The sequence below is a fragment of the Psammomys obesus genome, unplaced genomic scaffold (assembly GCF_907164565.1).
Source record: "Psammomys obesus unplaced genomic scaffold, mPsaObe1.curated_primary_1811, whole genome shotgun sequence".
Classification (NCBI taxonomy): domain Eukaryota; kingdom Metazoa; phylum Chordata; class Mammalia; order Rodentia; family Muridae; genus Psammomys; species Psammomys obesus.
Window position 1 is genome coordinate 17,897,136 of NW_026596057.1, and position 24,246 is coordinate 17,921,381.

A 24,246-nucleotide genomic window follows, 5' to 3' on the forward strand; every position below is an offset into this window, starting at 1 on the left:
TAAAAATCAGTCAAGCTACCAGAAAAGCAGTGCTATTTATTGCCACCCTTGGCGGTCTACCTTAGGGATCTCTTAGCTCATGTTCCATCTGTGGAAGAAGGAACAGAAGTTTCTCACTTCTTCCAGACAAAAAGAATTCAATTCATCTCTTTTCTTGTCCATTTATCAGCACCCTTGCCAGTAACATGATTCATTTCAAAGTCAAACACCAAATATTATTAGCATATCTGGGATGTCTACACAACAACTGTGAGACAGTGACGTTAGACAAGATCAACCATGAAGATAATTTGTAACCACACACACACACACACACACACACACACACGCCCTGAGTACACATAGCAAAAGTTGCTCTTCTGCCACACTAAATGTCCTCAGTAGTCTTGCTGTAAAATATTGCAGCTTGCAACTAGAGCACACAGTTCCAGGCAACATAGCTTCATTAAGATTCTTCAGGCAATAAGTTTTGGCCAGATGCAAACAACCTTGTTCTCAACAAGAATGACTCACTGTTATCTTGAAAGAGAGCCTGAAACTTCATGGAAAGGCTGCTGACTTCTCAAATTTGAAAATGTTGAATTCAATATCTTAATGCTTGGAAAAGGGACCTGGGAGCTTAGGTCAGTCAGTCACAGAGCACTGGCTTAATATGCATGAAGCCCTGGGCTCAATCCCCAGCATGGGGAAAGGTCTTGGAAAAGAGGGACAGAAAGTCTGCTATCAACAATTACTCTCCTTGCAGGGATCAAAAAAGAACCAGGCAGTGATCAGAAATGTCCCAGAAGGACGTCTGGCCTGACTCAACGTGTTCTTGGGAACAGAACCACTTGGGGTTGGCCAAGAGTTGACATAAAATGGACATAAAAAGGGCAGAAATGACGTACCTATTTCATGTTTCTTTTATTCCACCTCTCTTTCAATACCAGAAGAAAATAATTCCACAAATTTTCCACTGTTGACAGAATGGGCTGGCTGCACATACTCAGCCTTTTGTTTCTGTTTTGTCCCCAGAATCTAAGACAATGGTCTAGACAATACACACATTAATGAGGGTGCTTTTGCGCCAACTTTTGTCTCTCCTGGAGATGGCCATCACAGTGAGCAGGCAGTGTGAGTGTCACCTCGTACAGATGAAATAGGCCTCAGTTCTTCTCTCAGCTGGCCCCACCAGAGACCACATCCTAATTTCCAGCAGGAAAGGAAGTTGGCAGGGAGTGGTTTGGCCTGGTAAGGTGTGAAAGTGGGTATGAAGAGATGGCTTCTCTCCAACTTCCCTCCTCATCACTCCCATAAAACAGAAGTGTCTCGTTGACCGCTAGATGTTGGTGGCTTCACATATGACTTTTAATTTTCCGAAAGAAATCACTGAGAAACAAAATCAGGTCAAGGCAGGACTCCTCTTAGAGGAAGCCAAGAATCTACTTCCTAGTGGCTCAGGTCAGTGGTCCCAGCACTTAGCAGGCTGAGGCAGGCAGGACAGAAATCTAAGGTTAGCCTGAACATCATAATGAGTTAGAGGGCAGCCTGAGCTATGTGTGATCCTGTCTTCAACAAATAGACAAACAGTCCGGTTAACAGAAAAAAAGAGTTCTGAAGGAAGAGAAAGAAAACGCTACGCATTTAAAACATAAATAGTCTGTGTTTAAATACATAAGTGCTATGAGCTCTCAACCTTATGTCTGCAATGTACCTCACAACATTACTCTCAGCGATGTATACACAGGCAAAGACAAATCTAGTATTGGAGAGCAACTTTATGGTATGCATAAAGTTGGGTTAAAGGCACAACTTCATGTTTCAAAGCAAAGACTTCTGCATCTCAATGGCCACTCGAATTTCGATAGATGTACAGTGATTCACTTCCTCCTCAGACCAATACTAAGAAATCATCCGTGTCAAGTTTAGCATGAAATAACTAACCTCAAATCATCAAGTCCCCAAGCAGGAACTGGATTAGATTTTTTTTTCTTAAATACCAGCTACTCAAATATTGGCTTATAGTAGGTGCTTAATAAGTACCTGCCAATGAAGAGTGTCCACACAAACCACAGCTCTAACTTCAGAGGGAGTAGGAGTTTATTCTTAAGCCAAATATGAACAACTATGGCCTGAGATCATGGATTCAGGTTGCCTTAAACAGCATGTTCCAATGTGGAAAGAGTAAAGGCTTTCATAGTTATATAACAAAAGAAGCCATAAGTCAATGACTCTTTAAATGTACTGGTGGCCAGATGCCAGATGTGTGGGCTTAAAGCAAAATAGAGAGGCTTCTACAACAGGTTTCAGGTGCCTTAGTAGCTTTTGGATGGAGGAAGCCAGTGAGTGGCCTGTTTTAGTGCATTCCAAAAAGTACCTTATGACAGTCACAAGGTTGTTAGCCTAAAGGCAAAAATGGATAACAAATAGTCATGAAGGAGCCTAAAGATATCTCAAGCCTACGTGGCCCTGGTCCTGCAACATTCCAACTCTCCACCAGATCTTAATCAGTCTTGGAAAACTTAAGGCTGAGGTGTGGCTTGTCTCTGGAAACATCAATTCCTAGGAGCATGAGCTTTGGCGTCAAACTGCCTGGGTTTAAAACTGTATTGAACCAGCTGCCTGCACCGGTCCACCTACCCGACAAGAATGCAATTAGCAGCACAGCCTCTCAGGATTGCCTTGAGACGGAGTGGTTTTCCAAGTACAGCACTCCAGGCCAAAAAGTGACTTTATCTGGAACCCAAGTCCTTGTAGACATACTTAGTTAAACTGAGGTCATTCTGGAATAGGGTTTTTAAAGAGGAAGTTCGGGTCAGCAAGATGGCTCAGAATGTAAAGCTACTTGCCAAATACTGTGAGTCCCAGCCCCAGGAAGGAGATCACCAACTACTGTCTTCTGACCCCCCACACCCCACACACATATATAAATAAAAACATATATAAGTAAATGCAGGTGTCAAAAGTGAAGGAAGGGGACATTCGGACACAGACACGGTCCTGGACTTAAACACAAACACAGACACAGGGGAGATGCCCAATGAAGACAAAGGCAGGTCTCAGGGAAGTGGCTGACAGCCGAGGAGAAAAGCCTGCCGTGGGTCCCCTCTCACTGTCCTCATCATGACGCAGGGCTCCCAGCCTCTAAAGCCAGAAACAGATTTCCAGTGCTGAGGTCACCCAGCCACATCAACCCTGGCAAACTATAGAAACCCAACTCAAAAAGGAACCCAACTCAAAAAGGACCTTGAAGCAATTTGTAAGTGTTATCAGCACCTAAGGAAAGTCACAGCTGACACACATTCTCATAAAACCCCAGGATACCAAGGGCAAAGAGAGAGACCTCTGTGTTTGTTTTTGAAACCTGTTCGGGCCCCAGACTAGCTATATAACAGAGGCTGGCCTTGAACTCTTGATCCTCCTGCCTCTACCCTCTCAAGTGCTGCAATTACAGATGTGAGTCTCCACACCCAGCTGAGGAAATGTTTTTGAAATAAATTAAATTATTCCCAGAAAAGCAATTAAGCCGCCAGCAAATATGTCAACTTGGGTGACTGGAAGCTAGAGGATCACAGAGGGCAGTTCTCACTCAGTGTGATGACAGAGAGATAATGGCCACCCCGGAATTCCATACGCAGTGGAATGAAACAGAAGCCTGTTGTAGTTCTAAAGCGATTTATAAGTCACTGGTTTAAAGTCTTCCCTCAGAAAGAGTCCGCGAGAGGGGCCACACGAAGTCCCCAGCGCTGGCTGAGGCGCCGTGAGCAGTTGACGGCTTGCTGAGGGGGAGAGTTGTTTCTCTGGGGTTGGGTGATGCTGTCCAGTGGTAGACAGCACTGACCGCCGTGGGTAAGCTCACCGTGTGCCCGGAGAGGCAGCACTCATCGGCCTCAGTGGAGTAAAAGAAAGAAGGACATGAAGCTGGGACGGGAAGGCATTGAAGGGACCCTGGGAGAAGGGGAGGATGGGGAGGAGGGTGGATATTCTCAAGGCACAGTGTACGTATATGTGAACTTGTTGAAGAAAATTTAAATTATTTTTTTTTTTTTTAAAAAAAAAAAAGAGCCTTAAGGACCATGCATGGAGAGGACCTACAACCCCTGCTCAGGTGCAGCGGATAGACTCAGTTTCCCAAGTGGGTTCCCTAGTTAAGGGGAACAGGGACTGTCTCTGACGTGAACTCAGTGGCTGGCTCTCTGATCACCAACTCCTGGGGGGAGCAGCCTTACCAGGACACAGAGGAAGACAATGCAGCCAGTCCTGATGAGACCAGATAGGCTAGGGTCAGAGGGAAGGAGAGGAGGACCTCCCCTATCAGTGGACTGGGGGAGGGGCATAGGGGGAGAAGAAGGAAGGAGGGTAGGACTGGGAGGAGACAAGGGAAGGGGCCATAGCAGGGATACAGAATGAATAAATTGTAATAAATAATAATTAATAAAAAATGTTTAAGGGTGAAAAAAGAGCCTTAAGCTAAGATGCCAAATACCAAACTTATGAATAATTTCAGCCTTAGTGAAACTACTTTATATTATAAAAACGGGGAAAGAGGAGCGGGAACATTCTCTAATTTTCTTGAGGGAGAGTATGGTTAGTTCAGGATCCAGCTTAGGCCCTCATTTGTACTAGGCATGTGCTCAACCACTAAGCTACAGGTCCAGCCCTCCAACCTGTTTTATAAGTAGACGTGACTTTTTTTTTTTTTTTTTTTTTGAGACAGGGTTTCTCTGTGTAGCCTTGACTGCCCTGGACTCACTTTGTAGACTAGGCTGGCCTCAAACTCACAGAGATCCTCCTGCCTCTGCTTCCCCAGGTGCTACTCCTCCCGGCTGTCTAAAGAACTTAACAGCTAGATCTAAGGTTCTCATTAACCAACAGGAAACTTACATACCATATACCCTCATTAATATAGGTGAAAAAACTCCTTATGGTATTAATAAACAAAATAAAAACCAAATTCATATAAACAGGCAACAAACAGAAAGTGCTCACAGTGGCTCTCAGGGTAACAAACCCTGGAAAGGGCCCAGGTCCCTGTCAACAGCAAACTGAGTCTCAGAAATTACAGCATATTAATACGGTGGAATAGATTTGGTACTGGAAGTCAATGGCTGACAACTAAAGCAATAACACAAGCGAGACACTGGAACAGAATATTAATAAAGAGATCATAGGAGAAGGTATGGTCAGATTCCATGTTTGAAAGTATGCCAGACAACCACTTGTGTGTAATAAGGATGCAAAGAAAAGCAACCAGAACATCCCGCATGGCATGCTATAAAAAAAAGAAGGGAGAACAGGCAGTGAGAGGTTTCAGAGGTAGCACTAATGCTTGTTACTCCTGCTAGATAGTTCATAAGCATTCTTTTTTATCTACTCAATATTTAACTTAAAACCTCCAAATAGCTAATAGAATGAGCCACAGCTCCTGTTCAGAGTTCTTCCTCCTCACCCTTCACATCTATTCACATCATGGGATGAGGGACACACGGCTCATTCATTCTACAATGTACCAGAGCTTCCTCCAAATTCTCCCAAGTACTGCTTATTAAGAGACACATATGCCAAATAGAATCCTCCTCGCATAGTGCTGACTACATCAGCACATATTAAAGCAGCCGTCACACAGTCTCTCTCACTCTGAATGAGTTTCAATCTTAACATATCCTAACTACAAGTTAAAAAAAAAAAAAACACAAAAAACCTTGAAAGCTATTCAAATTTTCCTACAGGCAATAATAGTATTTTTTAAAATCCAGTGATTTTGGAATATACCCCATATTAATGATACAGATTTTAAACTTTTGCATGAATTAATTCTTCAGTTCTTTGCTTAATTGCTTTCATTATTGGTTTGATTGGTTAACCCTTAACTATCATAAATAACTGCATCATTTTTAGACCTCCATGTCAAAATAACTGTTTAGCCCGGCAGAAGCAGGAAGGGGAATGGGTGTTGGTGTCACTGAAACATCACTGTTTGACAAGAAGTATTCAAATGTAGTTCCCTAGCAACGTGGCTTTAGGCACCAAGAAACCTAACACTGTGCCAGGGTAATGAACCCTAATGCCTGAGAGGCACAAGTTCTATTATTCCAGCCTCTTGGGGGACCCTTCTTCCACTGCCAGCTCTTAGGTTGCTTTGAGAACACTAATTTAAGTAGAACCAAAAGCATAAGTATAACAAAGGCATGCTTTAGATCCATGATTTAGATCTACAGTGCTCCAGCCCACGTACTCATACGCAGTATTTAAACTTTAAACCATATAAAATCATCTACATTTGCATTTTGGCTATATAAAATTTAAGCTTAAGAGTAGTTTGATTTAACGTCGTGTGTTCAAAATGTCCCAAAGATTACTTGGGGTTTTTTGTTTGTTTGTTTGTTTTGTAAAGTAATGTCAAGAATCAGTACAATATGTCTACCTGAAGTAGATGTGAAGGGCCATGTCAGAGCATCTGGTCCCTTCCCACTGACAGGCAGTGTCCTGCTTAAGCTTTATAAGTAAACTCTAAGGTGCAGAATGGGCAACCACAGGTTTCTTTCCAACTTCGGGGTCTTCTAAAAATAATCAGCATGGTCCAGAAAAGGAGAAGTAATGACCTCAGAGAAAATCTCGAACTCACAGGGACAAAGGGAAATATTTGCTAAGATAGATATTTATACTATGTCACACAATAAGCACAAGTGACACTCAGAGAGACGTGATCTGCGGAAAGAAAATTAATTTAAGCAATTTTCTTTAAGATTACTATCCCTTCCAGAATAAGACACTGACATCTCATTTTCAGGAAACAGTGGTTACCAAACACTTTGTGCCCAGCTCATAAAGGGTATGTGCTTGTGTGTTTAGGGGGTTTGCAACGGTGTGGTTGCAAGCTAAAGCATTCAAAGATCTGTTTATAAAAATTGCAGTTTCTTTTTTAATTTTGCTATCTTCCGATATTGTTTATTTGTAGTACAATGGCCAAAATGATTAGGCATAAGTTAGAATGGGCCAGCTCCTAGATCTGTTGTCTGTAAACATGCCACAAATTCCTCATACATTACATAAGAAAATTCACTCTGTATTTTTAGTTAGAATTGATTGGTGCCCACACCAGACGGTCCCTCAAGTAATAACCTTGCTTTGTAGATATTACTAGGCTGCGTGTAGATATTAAAATGCTGAAAATGAACCCAAGATCTGCTGCTGAGTGCTAAGGAACATAAAGCACCCTGTCGAAATAAACACATTAGAAGGATTGGCTGCATCTCATTTGAATTGTAAAGCCCTTTTTTTTCTGTTCTGAAATTCAATTTAACTCAGCAACGTGTACTGAACACCTAAAAATGTGAAGTGTCAAAATCAAATCTAATAAAAGTGTTGGCTTTCACATGGGAGTTCTGGATAAAAGTTCGGAGCACACAACACTGACAAATGAACCAGTTCTAAAATGCAGTCACTTTATAACATCACATCCAGCCTGGCTCACCCCGTGACCAAAGCCCTTGGAGGTGTGATTGAATTGCTTTCAGGGTGGCCTTAGTGACATCACTGGAATCTCTTAGCCTAAATCCTCTGGGCTCTTCTGTTTTCAACCCATGGTCCTCATATTTCCCAGATATGCTACTGCGCCCTCTTCCTGAGTGTTCCCAATGATTCAAACTAACACAGGCACTTGCTCAGTGGAAGTTCTGGCTGTTCCTCAGGCTAATGCTGCATCCTTCAGGCTAGCTCAGCATTGCTGAAAGAAGCTGCCAGTATTTACTTCCATTGCAGAATCACCATTCATGCAGTAATACTGTATCTACTAGACGTTCTCTTTTTTCCAAATCCTTTAGGGCAAGAACAATGGCTACCTCTTGGAAATTTCTCTCACTAATTCATGCCCTCTGTCTGGACAAGCTATCTGCTGTTGCCTGCCCAAACTTCCTAAGTGGCCTCCTGGCACCACAAACTGTTACTCTCCCATCCACACTGCTTATGCTGCAGTCACTGTGACCCCTGAAAGTAAATGAGGATCAGGTCACTTATCTACTTACAACTCTTGGGGGTAACATCCAGATTCCTAGTATAGAACAGAAAGCCCCTTTCCTGCTAGATCCACTCCATTGTCCCCTTTCCCCTGGTCTCCTCTTTTTGCTCTATGCTCTCCAGCTCACAGAATTCCTTCAGTTCCTCTAAGAATCTAATCAGTGTTGCTCCCCAGCTCTCAATTATCCTATTCCTCTTGCCAGGAACACGGTCCCCTTTTCCTGCATCTTTGCAGCTAGAGAAACAGGCACTGCACTGATAAGAACCATCATCCACACAGCCTGTGTTCAGCTCTGTATTAGTGAGTTTTGCAGAAAAAAAAATTTGCCTCAGATTTATATCTTGGAAATATAAATCCCACCGTGTGGCACCTGACACGGTCAGGGATGGGGAGTACAGCGTGAATTCTAGATGGACAAGCGGTGGCAGCTACTGCACACGAATGCCATGTGATAACTGAGCTGGAATGCGATATCCTATGAAGCTTTATCTTGTGTGAGACCTTCTTATATCAAGCCAGCACACTCGGAGCTCCTTGGTGAAAATAATCCTGGCGGCTGCTCCCTCCCTTGGAAGGCGAAGGACCACAGATCTCTCCACTGGTCCTTATCTATCTTCAGACAGCCATACTATATAAGAAGAGGATACAGATAGGACCTTTGTCAAGGTTAAAGAGGAAAAACATATACCTCTTAAGTACAAGAGAAGTACTTAAGGACAAGAGAAGTGCTTTTCTTGTGCTCCGTGGATTCTGAATGAATGGATATGAATGTCCAGAACATTTTGGACCCAACATTTTTGGGACAAGTGGGCTGGCTGCCCTGTTGTTGACCTGAGCACTAGGGGATGTCTATGAAGAAGCCCACGTGGGAGCAACAGTGCTGACTTCACAGACTCAAGCATCTAGGGCCCCGTTCTCAGCAGAGCTCTCCGGTGGAGCAGTGACACCAGCAGCCTGAGTCCTTCTGCTTGACTGAGGCAGAAGTCACCAGTGTCAGCAGCCCCTTCAGAGTTTCAGGCCCTCGTCACAGGCAGTGTTTCATCAGCCCTTTCTAAACAACTGGCCAACACAGTGAACTGGCAGCTTGAGAAAGAGCCTCTTAACGACTTATTCAAGACCACACAATGAATAATAGGTGACTTGGGACAGAAAAAGTGACTCAGTAAAAACAGTGGTACATTGTGCCGTCAAATGCAAGGGAGGGAGACCAGGGGGAGGGGCAAGATGGGAAAGCCCCATGAGCTCATCGGCCTGCAACAACCAAGGACTGCTCTCTGCGACGCTAGGATGGCCTATGCCCGGTTGTCTGCATAAAGAGTCACTGGGGAACAAACGGTCTTTGGTTTGAAGAATATGCCACAGACCAGGGAAATAGAACTAGACTTCATTGTCTTCGTGCCTTGACAACGTCCTAGAGAGCAGAGCTGGCTTCTGAGTTGACTGAGATCTTCCATAAATGGAGTCTCACTGCAGGCTACACACCATCCAAAAGTCCCTGAGAAATTCCTATTATGTACAAGGAATGGGGAATGCAGCAAGTTCCTTTGACTGGGCAGAGCACGTCCTCTGCTCAGCGCAACTTGGTGTCTCCTGGTTTGTGGGCCAGCTGTGTGTTCTTACTATACCAAGACCTGAAGTGCAGAGGTTCTACGTATATTGAAAACTGAGCTAATGCCAGGCGAGTCTCTGTCTCTAAAACATTAAAGACACAGGCATAGTATTCATAAGGAAGTCATTTCCACAGAGGTTCTCATTAAGAGCCAATGTTGTGTTGCTTGGAGCTGCTGTAGCAAAACGGAGTTATTACATTTGTTATTGGCCTCTATTGACGTACATGTTAAAACTCAGGAACTGGCAAGAGGGCTCAGTTGGTAAGGGCAGTTGCTGCCATGCCTGACAAAATGAGTTTGATCCCCAGAACCTGCGTGATAGCAGGAAAAAACTCCCCAATTTATCATCTGATCTTCACATGCATGCCATGACACATGTACATATGTGTACACACATACATACATACATATCAAGAACTGGCTGAGATGTAGCACCAGGGACTTTCTCTCTGTGGAACTGACAGGGAAACCCCCAAACGTGAAATAGGCGTATGATAAAAATTAGCTGCAGTGCGTGTGGCGGGGTACTCTTTACTTTTTACTCAGCTCAAAAACCATGTGTTCAGAGACCTCCCCAACAAAACAAACTTAAAATTCTGCACAGGGCTGGAGGATGGCTGCGTACTTGATAAAGTGCTAACTTGGCATGTCTTCAGCGCCACATACATACTTGACTTGACTTCCAGTGCTCTTTGACTTACAGTGGGTAACATCTCAACACGCCCCTCGTGAGCTGAAAATGCGGTGGTGTTGTACGCCTTTAATGCCAACACTCAGGAGGCAGAGGCAGGTGGATCTGTATGAGCTCAAGGCCAGCCTGGTCTACAGAGTAAGTTCCAGGACAGCCAGGGATATACAAAGAAACCCTGTCTCAAAGGGGAAAAAAAAAAAGGAAGGGATTAAGAAAGTGCATCGAATACACCTAACCTACACTACAGCTTAGCCTAGTCTGCCTTAAACATGCTCACTTACCTCAACCTAGAGTTGAGGAAAATCATCTCCTTCGTGTAAAACCAATTTTACAATAAAGTGTTAGATTTCCCCTATAAAGTGTCAGGTTGGGCGTCTTGTAGACTGGTCAGCTACCAGGCCACAAAACACAATATACAAAGTGCGCTAGTGACATAGCAGGGAGCATTCCTTGTCCAAGTCAAGGAGAGCATCACACTGCACATAGCCATCCCAGATGGGTAGTACTTTTGCACCCTCATGATCTGGAAAATCCTTCAGTTAAGCTATTTCAGAGTAGGGATCATCTATACAAACTTTTTCTCTTGGCAGCAGCTTCTAGCTACTCTTTAACACATTAACTTTGCTAGCTATCAAATTAGAATTTGTGGGTGTACTTGCTCCATCCTGTTCGCATTGCATTTAGACTCCCAAAGAGAGGAGCTCTGCATGCTCCATTACTCCAACCCATACAGGGTTGGCAGAGACTTATGTGACATTTGACTGCCTGCCTTTCCAACTGCCAAGGAACACAGAGTTCAGTTATCTCCAAGCCCAAACAAACCTACGTCCATATAAATGTCAAAAACAACACACTGGAACAAAAAAACCCTTTTTAAATTTTTATTTACCCGTAGATGAGTAAGTAAATCCACACCTAAAGGCATAACAATGCCATCAAAAGCACCATTCTGAGGGTGCCCAGTGACAACACTTGGAAGTTTGTTAAAAAAGCAAATCGTACTTCCCACCAATCACAGTCAATTAGACTGTCTGAGGGTAGAACCCAAGAGCCTGGGCTTTAACTAAGTTTTTTTGTTTTTTGTTTTTTGTTTTAGATTTATTTACTATTGAATGTATATGAGTTCTCTATCCACATGCCAGACGGGGGCATCAGATCCCAGGGCAGATGGTTGTGAACCACCATGTGGTTGCTGGGAACTGAACTCAGGACCTCTGGAAGAGTAGATAATGCGCCTACCCGCTGAGCCATCTCTCCAGCCCGCTTTAACTAAGTTTTAAGATTAGTTTTCTTTTAAATTATGTGTCTGTGTCTGCGTGTGAATACGTGCATATGAGTGCAGGTGTCTGCAGAGGCCAGAGGAGCTGGAGTTACAGGCAGCTGTGAGCTACCCAAAGCGGGTGCTAGGATTGGAACTCTGGTCCTCTGTGAGAGCAGCAAGCACTCATAACCACCAGGCTAGCTCCCCAGACTTTCATCAGGTTTCCCCCACGAATCTTAAATGCCTTCAAGTTTTAAGAACTGCCTCTGTGGTTTAGGTAAGTCCTCCAAAGGGCTGTGTGTGAAAGGCTTGGTCTCCAGTTTTGTGCTTTGGGGTAGAATCTTCAAGGGATGTAGTGTGGTGGGAAGTCTTGAAGACGACTGAGGACCTGCCCTGGAAGCAGAGGGTGGGACCCTACCCCACTCTCATCTCTTGTTTCCCTCTTGCTAAGATGGGCATCTTCCTCGTACGCCCAGACCAACAGGCCAATCAACCACAGACAGCAAAATGTAAGCCAACGGAAACTTTGTTTGCTACAGCAATAGGAAGCTAGCCAACATGACGGCTAGTTGACAAACAAATCTCAGGTTACAGTGAACCATGCCACTAATCTTTCCTGAGTGACTGCTACACAGAAACATACGAGGAAATGAATGAAAAGCGGCGTAAAGACCAGAGACAACCGGCACATTCTTGCTGGCATGTAATTAAAAGCACCGTGAAATCTGAGCTGATGGTACATGCTCATAATCCCACTGCTCAAGAGACTGAGGCAGGAGGCTTACTATGAGTTCAAGACCAGCCTAGGCTGCATAGTGAGTAAGAGACAACTGGTATCACCTGGCAACATGGTGTATTCAAAATCAATCTTCAAAAATGAACAAACAAACAAAATAAAAAGGGCAGGAGAATGGAGTGGGAAGAATTATACAATGAATGGAATGGCCAGGGTAATGACTAAACAGTCTAGAACATGCCTGCACCAAGCCATCAAATAACTCCACTGAGACTTCAGACTCCTTGTGCTCAGAACTCGATGCCCATGGCCCCCTCTTCCCTTCCCCAGGGAATGCCTTCTGGGGCTCTAAGAAGTACAGTAGCAGATACGATGCGATAGCAGACCAAGGCAGCTTGGAAAAGGTGACCATTAGGAAAGCCAGCAGCCGAGCCTACCGTGATTCAGGTGTCTGATGCAGTCATTCAGAAGAGCGCTGAACCTCTGCTGTTCAGTGGCCTCGTGGAAACAGAAGTAGGCATGCCTGAAATATGGCTGCCACAGGTACACCGGGAATGCCTTGGGCAGGACCACGAAAGGCTGAGAGTTCTTCTCGGTGGAAGCTAGAGAAATAATGGAAACACAGATCGTTTTAAAGCATGAGTCTTGTCTTTTAAATACTTAATTCAATCCGTAACCGTATCTGGAACAGCCACAGGATGGCAAGGTAGTAGAGAAATGGGTTCATCTCCTCTCCATCCGACTGCTAGAAGAGCCTTTCTTCACGCAGAGATAGTCTACTCCTCCAGAGAGACACTCAGACAGCCGGCACACCTCTTCAGCTTCCTACTGTTGAAAGCACCTCCAAAGACATGCGCACAGGCTCCCTTCTTATCTACCTCTGGAGCTCACTGTTCCTTGCAGGCTCCGGTTCCCTGGGTTCCCTCATCCACGGCAAAGCTGAGCAACATGTGCTGACAGCACAGTGTGTCCCTCTCTCTCTTCAGCCTGATTCCCACCCCACCAGCTCCTCAACCCAATGACTGAAGTCACTAATGCCACCCTGGCCACCAGTCCACGGCTTATCTACTCGCTGTAGATAATTGTCCTTTTAATCTGAGCTGTAATGCTTGCCGCTGCTAGCAACCCATTCTTTGGACAACATTCCCTCTCACTGACTTCCGGGAGCGCATCTCTCCTGGTTGTCACTGTGTCTCTTTTAAAAGTATTCTTTTGAGCAAATGTCCTTGTTGTGTACTTGAGCATCTTTTGGATATATGCTAGGAGTGGTATAGCTGGATCTTGAAGAATCACTATTCCTAATTGTCTGAGAAAGCGCCAGATTGATTTTCAGAGTGGTTGTACAAGTTTATATTCCCACCAGCAATGGAGGAGGGTTCCCCTTTCTCCACAACCTCTCCAGCATGTGTTGTCACTTGAGTTGTTGATCTTAGCCATTCTGATGTGTGTAAGGTGAAATCTCAGGGTTGTTTTGATTTGCATCTCTCTGATGGCTAAGGATGTTGAGCATCTCTTTAAGTATTTCTCTGCCATTCTATATTCCTCTACAGAGAATTCTCTGTTTAGCTTCATATCCCATTTTTTCATCCAATTGCTTTTTATTGCATTTTAACTTCTTTAGTTCTTTATATATTCTGGATATCAGCCCTCTGTCAGGTGTAGGGTTGGTGAAGATCCTTTCCCAATCTATAGGCTGTCATTTTGTTCTAACAACAGTGTCTTTTGCTTTACAGAAGCTTTTCAGTTTCATGAGGTTTATATCAGCTTTATTTGTAATAGCTAGAACCTGGAAACAGCCCAGATGTTCATCAACAGAGGAATGGATACAGAAATTGTGGTATTTTTACACAATGGAATACTACTCAGCAATTAAAAACAAAGAAATCATGAAATTTGCAGGCAAATGGTGGGATCTAGAAAAGATTATTCTGAGTGAGGTATCCCAGAAGCAGAAAGACACATGGTATATACTCACTTATATAGACCTATATAAGATATGATAAACATACTGAAATCTATACACCTAAAGAATATAAACCATAAAGAGGACCCGGGGTAAGATGATCAATCCTCACTTAGAAAGACAAATGGGATGGACATTGGATATAGGAGAAAACAAGTAACAGGACAGGAGCCTACCACAGAGGGCCTCTAAAAGACTCTACCTAGCAGTGTATCAAAGCAGATACTGAGACTCATAACCAAACCTTCGGCAGAGTGCAGGGAATCATATGAAAGAAGGGGGAGTTAATATGACCTGGAGAGGATAGGAACTCCACAGGGTCCAAATATATTTGGGCACAGGGGTCTTTTATGAGACTGTTTCTCCAACCAAGGACCATGTATGGATATAACCTAGAACCTCTGCTCGGATGTAGCCCATGGTAGCCCAGTATCCAAGTGGGTTTTCCTAGTAAGGGGAACAGGAATTATTTCTGATGTGAATTCAATGGCGGGCTCTTTGACCTCCCCCCAACCCAAGTGAAGAGAAGCCCTGCGAGGCCACAGAGGAGAACTTCACAACCAGTCCTGAAGATACCTGATAAACCAGGGTCAGATGAAAGGGGAGGAGGTCCTCCCCTATCAGTGTATTTGGAAAGGGGCAGGGAGGAGATGAGGGAGGGAGAGTGGGGTTGGGAGGGAATGAGGGAGCAGGATACAGCTGGGATACAGAGTTAATAAACTGTAACTAATATTAAAAAATAATAAAAAAAATCGAAAAAAAGTATTCTTTTGCACCTTATGGCTTCCTTTGCTAACTCTCTTTTTCCCTGTTAAATGCATTTGTCTAGCTGCACGTTTGGTTCCGCTCTCCTTTTGGTCTTTATCCCTCCAAACGGTGTCCATCCAGTCTACAACTTTTAAGTTGTTCCCACAGTCCTTATCACCTTTCTTGTTTCCCATCATGCTCTTTTAGAGAAAAATCGTTTCACCCTTCACTGCCCCTGGGAAGCCTTCACTGGCACCTGCCACTGATACAGAACTGTGTGCTCTCTAAAGTTCTAAATATGACAGTAGCCAGCTTCCTTGCCTGGCACACACTGGGAAGGAAGGGTGGGCAGGCGAACCCTGCCTCTTGATTCTCAAGGGTACCCTTCCCTGAACAGGGGCCCCCAGAGGATGGAGGCCACTTCTGACATATCTTCATATCCTCGGCTCATAGCAGAATCGTAGAGCCTAGAAGACATTCAACTTCATCATGTTGAATGAGTAGGTCTGCCCTGTTGGTCTAGAAAATTTTTACAAGTCCTGAAAAGACTTGTAGGCTGCAGGCTGTAGTTCAATGGAAGAGTAGTTGCTCAATATCTGGGTTCAATCCTAAACACACACTGAAAATGTTTAACTATTTCTTCAAAATCAATTCTTAGAAACTCCTGTGAAACCCTACCTGTCTCAGAAAACTTACTCCAGGCTGGGTGTATGCCTTTAATCCCAGCACCCAGAGGGAGAGGCAGGAGGATCTCTGTGAGTTTGAGGCCAGCCCGGACTACAGATAGATTTCAGGACAGCCTGGGCTACACAGAGTAACCCTGTCTTAGAACAAACAAACAAAAAAGAACAACAAGGAAGGAAGGAAGGAAGGAAGGAAGGAAGGAAGGAAGGAAGGAAGAACTCTACTCTAGCCATATCCTTGCATCTTTGTATCCCTATCACATGACATCACTTGGTTAAAAGACCCAATTTTTTTTTTTCTGGAGTCCTGGGGAGCACATGTGTTCTGTGAGCACAGAGTTCTAGAAAAGGAAGTAAAGTGAGACCCTCTAAGAGGCTGGCGCATGCTAGGCATCCCAAGAAATGGAGCTGAACCATAGGGATGCTTTCAGAACTAAGTCAGCTACTAGAAAATTAATAATCCAAAATAAGATTTATTTAACACAAGTGCAGGACCTGGTCTCCCTGTCCTGAAACCTGAAGGCAACACACTGACTGGCCTGGGAACACAAGCTGAGCCAACCAGCGCCTGGCACAACACCTGGAATGTAATAAGGAATCAACTGTATGCACAAACACAGAAACGAACAGTTATACACCACACTGAGGAGACTCCCCTTCCTTGAAGTAACAAGCTTTGTCTTTTAACTGAGCAAGAGGTTTTGGAGCCTGACAACTTCACATGCATTTCCAGCCTCCCTTGCAGGACAGTAGCCCACTGCTCTGAAGTTCAGGCGGGGAAGGGGGGGAATAACGTAAATTGACATATCAAGCCTCCTGCAGGCATCCTTAAAGAAAGGAACTGCATCCTGCTCTTCCTCCCCTTTCTCCTTCATGCTTTCTGAAAGGAGCCGTAGCCCCAGCATCCATGTTGTTGTTAGAATAATAAGTGCTAATAAGTGCCCAACTCTAGACACAAAAGAGGAGGAAGCCAGAAGAGCCCGAGTCCTCGACAAATATGCCGCTCTGCCACACTAACCCTAGAGTAAACTCAAATACTTATGTGAAGATAATGAAATCTTGTATATTTATAAATCTTGAATTATACTGTGCACAGCAAACCAGATTCCAACTAATAAGATGCCAAATCTGTGACTTGCTGAAGTCAAGCATGAAGACTCTTTGGGCAGACCACCCTGGCTGAACATTCCACAAAGAACAGACATTTACCCATTAGCCTCTAGTGCCTTCCTCAGCCAAAGGTAATTCCTCCCATTTTTAATGTGTTTAAATTTGTTCTTTGGGGTAGAATGTAGCACCGTGGGGTAAGGCTGATTACCATGGTTTGTGAAGCAAGTCTTCATTGCCCTTTCCAAGGTGCCACAGTTTTGTACAAACAACAAAAAGTAACACTGACTCTCTAGCCTCAAAAGCTTCAACAGGCCCCACAAAACTCACTCCTAGCCTCTAGTAACCTCTCGCTAAAGCTTCCATAACAATTTTCCAGATTCCGTCAAGCTACATTTTTTTTTTTCTGAGTTGAGTTACAAGGATATCACAAATGACCTACTGTGGAATAGTCTATATTTAAAACTCAGCAGGCCACACAATACAATGAAAATAGTCATTGAAACGCTGAGTGTGAAGCCCTGGGCTCTCTAGGCATGAGTCACACAGGCCTTGTGCTTCTCATTCCTTCTGATGTGATTTCATCAATGAATCCATAGATGCATTGTCTGTTTGGTGGATTACACTGGAAAGTTCTGGTGGGATTCTTAACAGTCAGCATGCTGGAATTCTCATTTTCAGCTTCGGGCACACAGCCAACATGGCAGACAGGTAGGTGCTGAAGAAAAGATCATGTATAGTACTAGGTACTGGGCACATAAAACACTGCTTTAGCCTGAATTATTTAGTAATAATTTGATAATCTAGGTTTATGGTCCATGTACTACCTATAATTGTATTATTAAAAAACCACACTAAGCAATCTACTACAGAATAACAACCGATGGAATGATTATACGGTTCTCCATAAATTCTAATGAAATGATGACTCCCATTAATAAGATCCGGGGCTCTCTTCAAGAAAGAAGGTAATGAGTGTGCGGTGTGATTTACACAAAGGCAGATGGAGTTATTACATTATGCACAGTTCATCAATTTCTATGAAATGCTCTATTTAGCCTATATAGCACCCATCATCTTCTCTACATAAAAATAAGTGAAATGAATGAGAATCAAAGAATTTTAAAGCCGAAACGATTCTTCCAAATTTCTCAACTTCAAAGCTCTATTTTAAAGCAGAAGGAACAGAAGCCAGAAGTACTCAGGGCCCGCTGCCCCAAAACCCATTCCCTAAGCAGTCCCTCGGGAGCTGTGTCAAAACCCAGCCCCTCGTCCTTAAGCTGGAGCCCTCTCTACGGCAGCGCTCGGCGTTATTTATAGGCTGGTGGACAAGGGCAATGGTTTCTTTCCCTTGGTAGCTATGAGTCCCCGGGACCTTTATTTAAAGTGTTCAGACTTTTTTATTGCACATCACTGTAAAGTCAGATAACAATCCCTAACAAACCGAGGCTTGCGCACCGAAAAACGAGATCGTACACGTCACACAGGATGCTTAACCTGTATTTTTCTGCTGCTTTGACACTGTTATTAAATTCTACAGCATATCCCCACAGCTCCAGGAACACTCCTGCCAAGTGCCAGGAACACAGCAGCTGCCTGTGTGACTGAGTGAAGTAATAGAAACGGTATGACGTTGACTAGAGTAACGTAATTCTATTTTCTAGCTGAATACAGAGTATAGGGATTCGCCTAAGGCTTTTCCACCCTGGCATTACTGGGCCCTCAGGCCACTCATCTGTCATCATCAGGGTTACCCTGAGTGTTGTGGTGTTTTTTTTTAAAGAGCATTGTCTACAACAAATACCTGCCAAGTCTCCAGCCACTGCCACTCATCCGTAGAAGGGAACAGGAACCGTTCTCCATCACTGAGGCCTGCTGGTCTGCTATACAAAGAAAGTTCAGGGAAAGACAGAGTGACTCACCAGTGGGATCTGGGAAATGCTTATCCGATAAGAGGCTATACTCTTCTTCTGAGGTTAACACCTTCCCGCCAGCTGCAAGAATTCTGCTCTTAGGAACAGCTCCTCTCTGATAGGCCTGAGAAGAAAAGGCACAAGTGAATGGTTTCTGCCAACACATATTTTTGGAAAATATTAGAAATCTTAAACAACAAACCAGTCCAGGCATATCTACCCAGTGATAGGCATCCCTAAACTATGTCATTTAGGGTCATTTATTCACCTTTTTTTTTTTTTTTAACTTCTGTCTAATGGTCCTTCCCAGCATGGGAAACCAGAGTCTCTAGTCTCAGAGAGATTCCCAGGACGTACGTTTTTAAATGGATGGACGGAATATCAGTAACATCTGTAAGTCTACATCATGTTCACCACTCCAGCCGCTGGTGTCTCTGACTCACCCTGATAACCATAAGGATGGCAATCTCTCTTTCTCTCTCTCTCACACACACATATGCACATGAGCACACTGCCCAAAGTACTCGGCTGACACAGTGATGTGTTGCTGAGAGAAAGTGTGGAACACGTAACTACAATGATAGTTACCATGGAGTTTCAGCAAAAACACAAAAATATTGTCATAATAAAATGTGCAGTCATTGGCCCTCAGAGGTGACTGGATTTTCTGCAGTGAAGTCATTGGAATGGAAGTGCAGTTTCATGACATCAGAAGACACTCTGGCTGGCAGATAAGACATACCGCTGTCTGAGAACCCCGAAGGCGATCTGGTGCTCGGCTAAGTGCCTAGGCCAACACACCTCAGGGACAAGCAAATGAGATGAAATGCAAGTGTGTGCATCTGATGGGCAGGCTGATTGTCCAGACAAGTGACAGTAACTTGGGGGCAAACCGAGAGCCGAAACCAAGAAACTTGTGCGACCCCAAATCGAAAGTGTGCCCTTGGGAATAACTAAAATAACATTGATCTGGGCAACAAACTCAAAATAACGCATTCCATCTGTAAGACGGTGCCTGGAGAGACCCAAACAAAACAAACACTCAGAGTGCAACAGAACTTGCTTTCATACTTGGAAGAACCAACTGCTTAAATGCGCTGAGGACCCAGAGCACAGCAGGAGAATCCATCTTGGTATGCTTCTGAGACAGTGCGAAAGAATCCGATTTGGACAGGACTCAACTATGAATTTTGTTTGGGGTTATAATAAGCGTTTATACACTTACACATCCTATCACTTGATCCTCAAGACAACACTCTGACATTATCTCCATTTTACGAGTGAGAAGACCGAAACTCACCAGGGTCAAGTAACGTGCAGTGACCCAGCGGTGAGTCAAGTAACGTGCAGTGACCCAGCGGTGAGTGACAGACTCCAGGCACATCCTTGCATCTGTCAAGTCCCCGGCAAATGTGAGGGAAACTGGGGTGAATTATGAAATGAGAGCGCTTTGATGTCCCTGTGCTCAACACCAAATTGGATTCTCAATAAAATAACAAGACACTGATGAATAGTTAACGTCCAACATGTGATTTTAAAAAAATATTTTTACAAATTAACAAATAGGATTTTGTCATAATGTCAGACAATGATAACAAGCTACGTGGACTTTTCATTTCAGTACCCAGGTGGTTTGTAGATATTTAATCATTATCAAATTTGCTCATCCTCTCTTTGTAACTTAAATAAATTAGCTGAAATTGATGAGCAAAGAAAAGAAAGAATAAATTTCAAATCGAGGGAGAGCATCTTTAAAAGTGAAAAAAGAAGGAAAGTTTAATTTACAGAGAAATTTTGTTTTCTATCAAATGCGGTGAAAATCTCAATAAATCTAATAACGAGCCCTCTTCAGTTAGTAGCAATCCTATCAACAATTGTTCTGTTCTGGACTAAACCACGGGCTGGTCAGATGCTCAGAGCTCCAGTGCATTCATTTCCTTCACTCTAAGGAGCTGTACTTGCCAGACTGTAGAAGAGAAAACTGAGAACAGAGAAGATATGTAAGTTGGCTAAAGGCATGCATCTGGTAACTGTCAAAGATGTAATTCGAAGCCCATGAAGTTATTGAGATAACCCCACCTCTCCTCAGCCTTCTAAGGAGACACTGTAGGAGGTCTATGAAAAGTCTAAAAATCTGTGATGGTTTGTCACTATTGTTCAAAGTGTGTTGACAATTGGGAGTGTGGACTGAGGCTCAAATAAAATTCAAATACAGGCAAGGGTTTCGAAGAGGGCTGGAGAGTGTGTCTGTGTGGGAAGCGCAAACAGCGTGAGCGCTCTAGAATCTGCTGGGACCATTTGATTCACTCCTCAGCTCACTAGGCATGGAGACAGAGAAGGTCATAGTTTACTTCTAATCAGTGACACAACATGACTAAACTGCAGATTTCCACATTCACTGCTCAGTGTCCTTTCTGCTCTGGCTGAACATGACCTCTGTAAGAGGGAAGAAAGCAGAAACCTAAAAAAAAAAAAGAAATCTTAAGTCCTCTAGGTGCAGACACTTTAACAGCTAAGCTTTTTTTCTTCCCCACTTGGTAAAAAGATAAGACAGATAATCAGGAAAAGGTCTAACTAAACGAAAATCCTTAAGTGTAACTGGAACAAAGCATTCAGAGCGCTCGAGGTCCGTGGGAAACCCTGCAGATGTAGTCCCTCTTACTGACTAATAACTCCTCAGCCATGTGTCAGATGTAAGGCTTAACAGTGGAAAGAGATAGGACAGAGGACCCAGTGACAAGCCAGAGGCTGAAGTTGAGGGAACGATCACTGAAAGAGCTCCCACACGAGACACCATAGGAGCCCTACAGCCCATTTCCCACACTCATCTGCCATTGCTTTTCCGAAGCCTGTAATCACGTGTTTGATCAGCTACTATCCATTCACATCCATATAAGACATCTGGCATGCAGTAGGTGATCAACAAATACCTTCTTAATTGAGATGAGTGCCTGATCAATCAATTGCCAAGACCAGGGCATGCTTATTAACACAGCCAATGCTTTAAGAATTCTACAAGAAATGGTGGTGACATGGGCATATCTTACCTCTTTGTTCTCATAGCTTTCCACAGCAAAATCGTTTTTCACCACAATGTATCTGTCCTTCCATTTCCTGATGTCTTCTGAAAACTGTGAGATCTCAGCTTCATACAAAACAGTTCCTGGTTCCAACGGGGGCTTAAAGAAGATGAATATGATTAACTGTCACAAGAGACGATATACCTTGATAATTCTACATTATTCATGATATTTAAGGGCTAATTTAGGAAATTATGGTGTGAGCAACACTGGAGCAATCCTGGGGAAACTTGCTGTCTCCTGGCTACCATGAATTTCCTTTCCTACTCATTTACAGAAAATGCAGACACTTGTTACATGGTATTTTTCTGATTCTCATTTCCCTCTATATGGATTAGGAATGGGAGCCTATGGCAGAAGGTATTAGAGGAATATCCTTTGCACATGCAGCACTTAATAAGTGCTTGATAACTGTAGGCAGGAATGAGTGAGGCAGTGTAATGAGTTCACCTTATGGTATCTACTGAAACTCACTGACATGCCTCAAGGTCGCTTCTACTCAGCTGGTTTTCCTGTTGTCCTAGTTTAGTTTCTGTTGTTGTGATAAAAACATTTTGACTTCCAAAAGCAACTTTGAGAATAATAATAATTCCAGGCCACAGTCCATCATCTCAGGGAACTCAAGAAGCTAGTCACATCAAATCCAGCCAAGAGCAAAGACAGTTATAATAAGTTGGATTCTTGCTTGCTTGCTTGCTTGCTTGCTTGCTTGCTTTCCTCTCTCTTGCACAGTTCCGTGGTGCCTCCCATTGGGAGCACAGTGGGAGGTTAGGTCTTCCCGAGCCTAAACATCTAAGACAATATAGTCACAATGTGGTGGTTTGAATGAGAATGACCCATGGCCTCATATGTTTGAATACTTGCTTCCACGTTGGTTGAGCTGTTTGGGAAGGATTGGGAGGTGTGGCTTGTTGGAGGAAGTGTGCGGCTTTGAGGTGTGTTGGAGGGGGGCAAGCTTTGAGGTTTCAAAAGGCTTGCACCATTCCAAGTCTCTCTCTCTCTCTTCCCTGCCTGTGGTTGTGTCTCAAGATGTGAGTTCTCAGCTACCATTCTTCTGCCATGCCTCCCTGCCCGCTGCCATACTTCCTGTCATGATGATCATGGATGATAGCCCTCTGGAACTGTGAGCCCCAAATAAACTCTTCTGTAAGTCGCTGTGGTCATGGTGTCATATTGCAACAATAGGAAAGCACCTAAGACACACATCTACAGGTCAACTTGATGTAGATAACTCCTCAACAGGACTCTCTGCCCAGTTAATTCCAGATTATATCTAACTGACAGTTTTGCCAGGTGCATTGGCACATGCTTTCATCCCAGCACTTGGAAGGCAGAGGCAGGTGGATCTTTTGAGTTCCAGGCCATGGAGGGCTACATTGAGACACCCTGACTCAAAATAATAATAATAATAATAATAATAATAATAATAATAATAATAATAGTAATAATAATAATAATGACCCAAATGATAATAATGACAGTTCAAAATAGCCACCTACTCATCACACCTTTTCCAAAGGCAGTGGAGACCAGGCTGGGAACACTTTGCCCATCTTTCTGCTTTTTGTTTTGTTTTTCCAGACATGGCTTATTTATGTAGCTTTAGCTGTCCTGGAACTCAGTCTGTAAACCAGGCTGGCCTCCAATACACTTCCTAGCACTGGAAATGAAGGTGTGCACCACCACTGCCAGGCCTCATCTTCCTGCTTTTTAAGAAGTGCATTTTTGGTTGAACAAGGCAAGCCAGCAATGATCAATTCTATCTCTTTATATTCATGAACATCTCTCATTAGCTTTGACATATGTGCTAGAGGAATTTCTATTAGGTTCCTCATTGGGTCTTTATTGGGTTTTCTGAATAAGGAGAACACTCATTCTGCTCTGCTATACAATTTCCATATTATTGCAAAATATAGGAATATGCCTCTTGTCTTACATGTTACTGATGTTACATTGATTTCTCCTTTTAAACAAACATGCTTTGCCTTCAAAACATCACTTTTCTTTAGAGCAAAAAAAAAAAATTATGTGAATAGCGAAGAAGAGACAGGCCTATTTCTTTTAAGACTCATCTAAGGGATGAAATAAATTCCATTCCAAATTCCAGGGCTTAATGACTGCCCTGACAGATAATGAGGCATCCTTCTATCTTGCCTCATTAAAAGATAAAAAGGACCTCACTCATCTCTTTAAATGAGGCTGAAAGCAACTTTATAGTTCTTAAGTTCTTGGCTTTTCCCAAACTTGGGCCTCTTAATCAAAACTGTAGTCTCCTGCTAGGCTTACCGTGTCTGAGTGTCTGGCTTCAGGAAACAGAAATTGCAGTGCTTTTGCTTACGGTGGGAGTCTGTTACCCAGGCTGGTCCCCAGTTCCTGGGATCAAATGATTGTCCCTCCATTGTCTGCCCAGGGCTGAGGTTACGGCCGCCCCTCACCATACATGGCTGGAATTTGCATTC

General features: G+C 43.5%; 1 protein-coding gene across 1 annotated transcript in view; it reads right to left on the reverse strand.

Moving 5' to 3' along the window:
* Window positions 1-24,246, reverse strand: part of Niban1 (niban apoptosis regulator 1) — a 146,116-nt gene that overhangs the window by 55,827 nt on the left and 66,043 nt on the right. The window contains exons 3-5 of the mRNA XM_055624570.1: window positions 21,755-21,886; window positions 18,717-18,831; window positions 12,732-12,896 (exon numbers count right to left, since the gene is read on the reverse strand). Coding sequence (XP_055480545.1) covers window positions 12,732-12,896; window positions 18,717-18,831; window positions 21,755-21,886 — 412 coding nt within the window. The remainder of the gene's footprint in view (window positions 1-12,731; window positions 12,897-18,716; window positions 18,832-21,754; window positions 21,887-24,246) is intronic.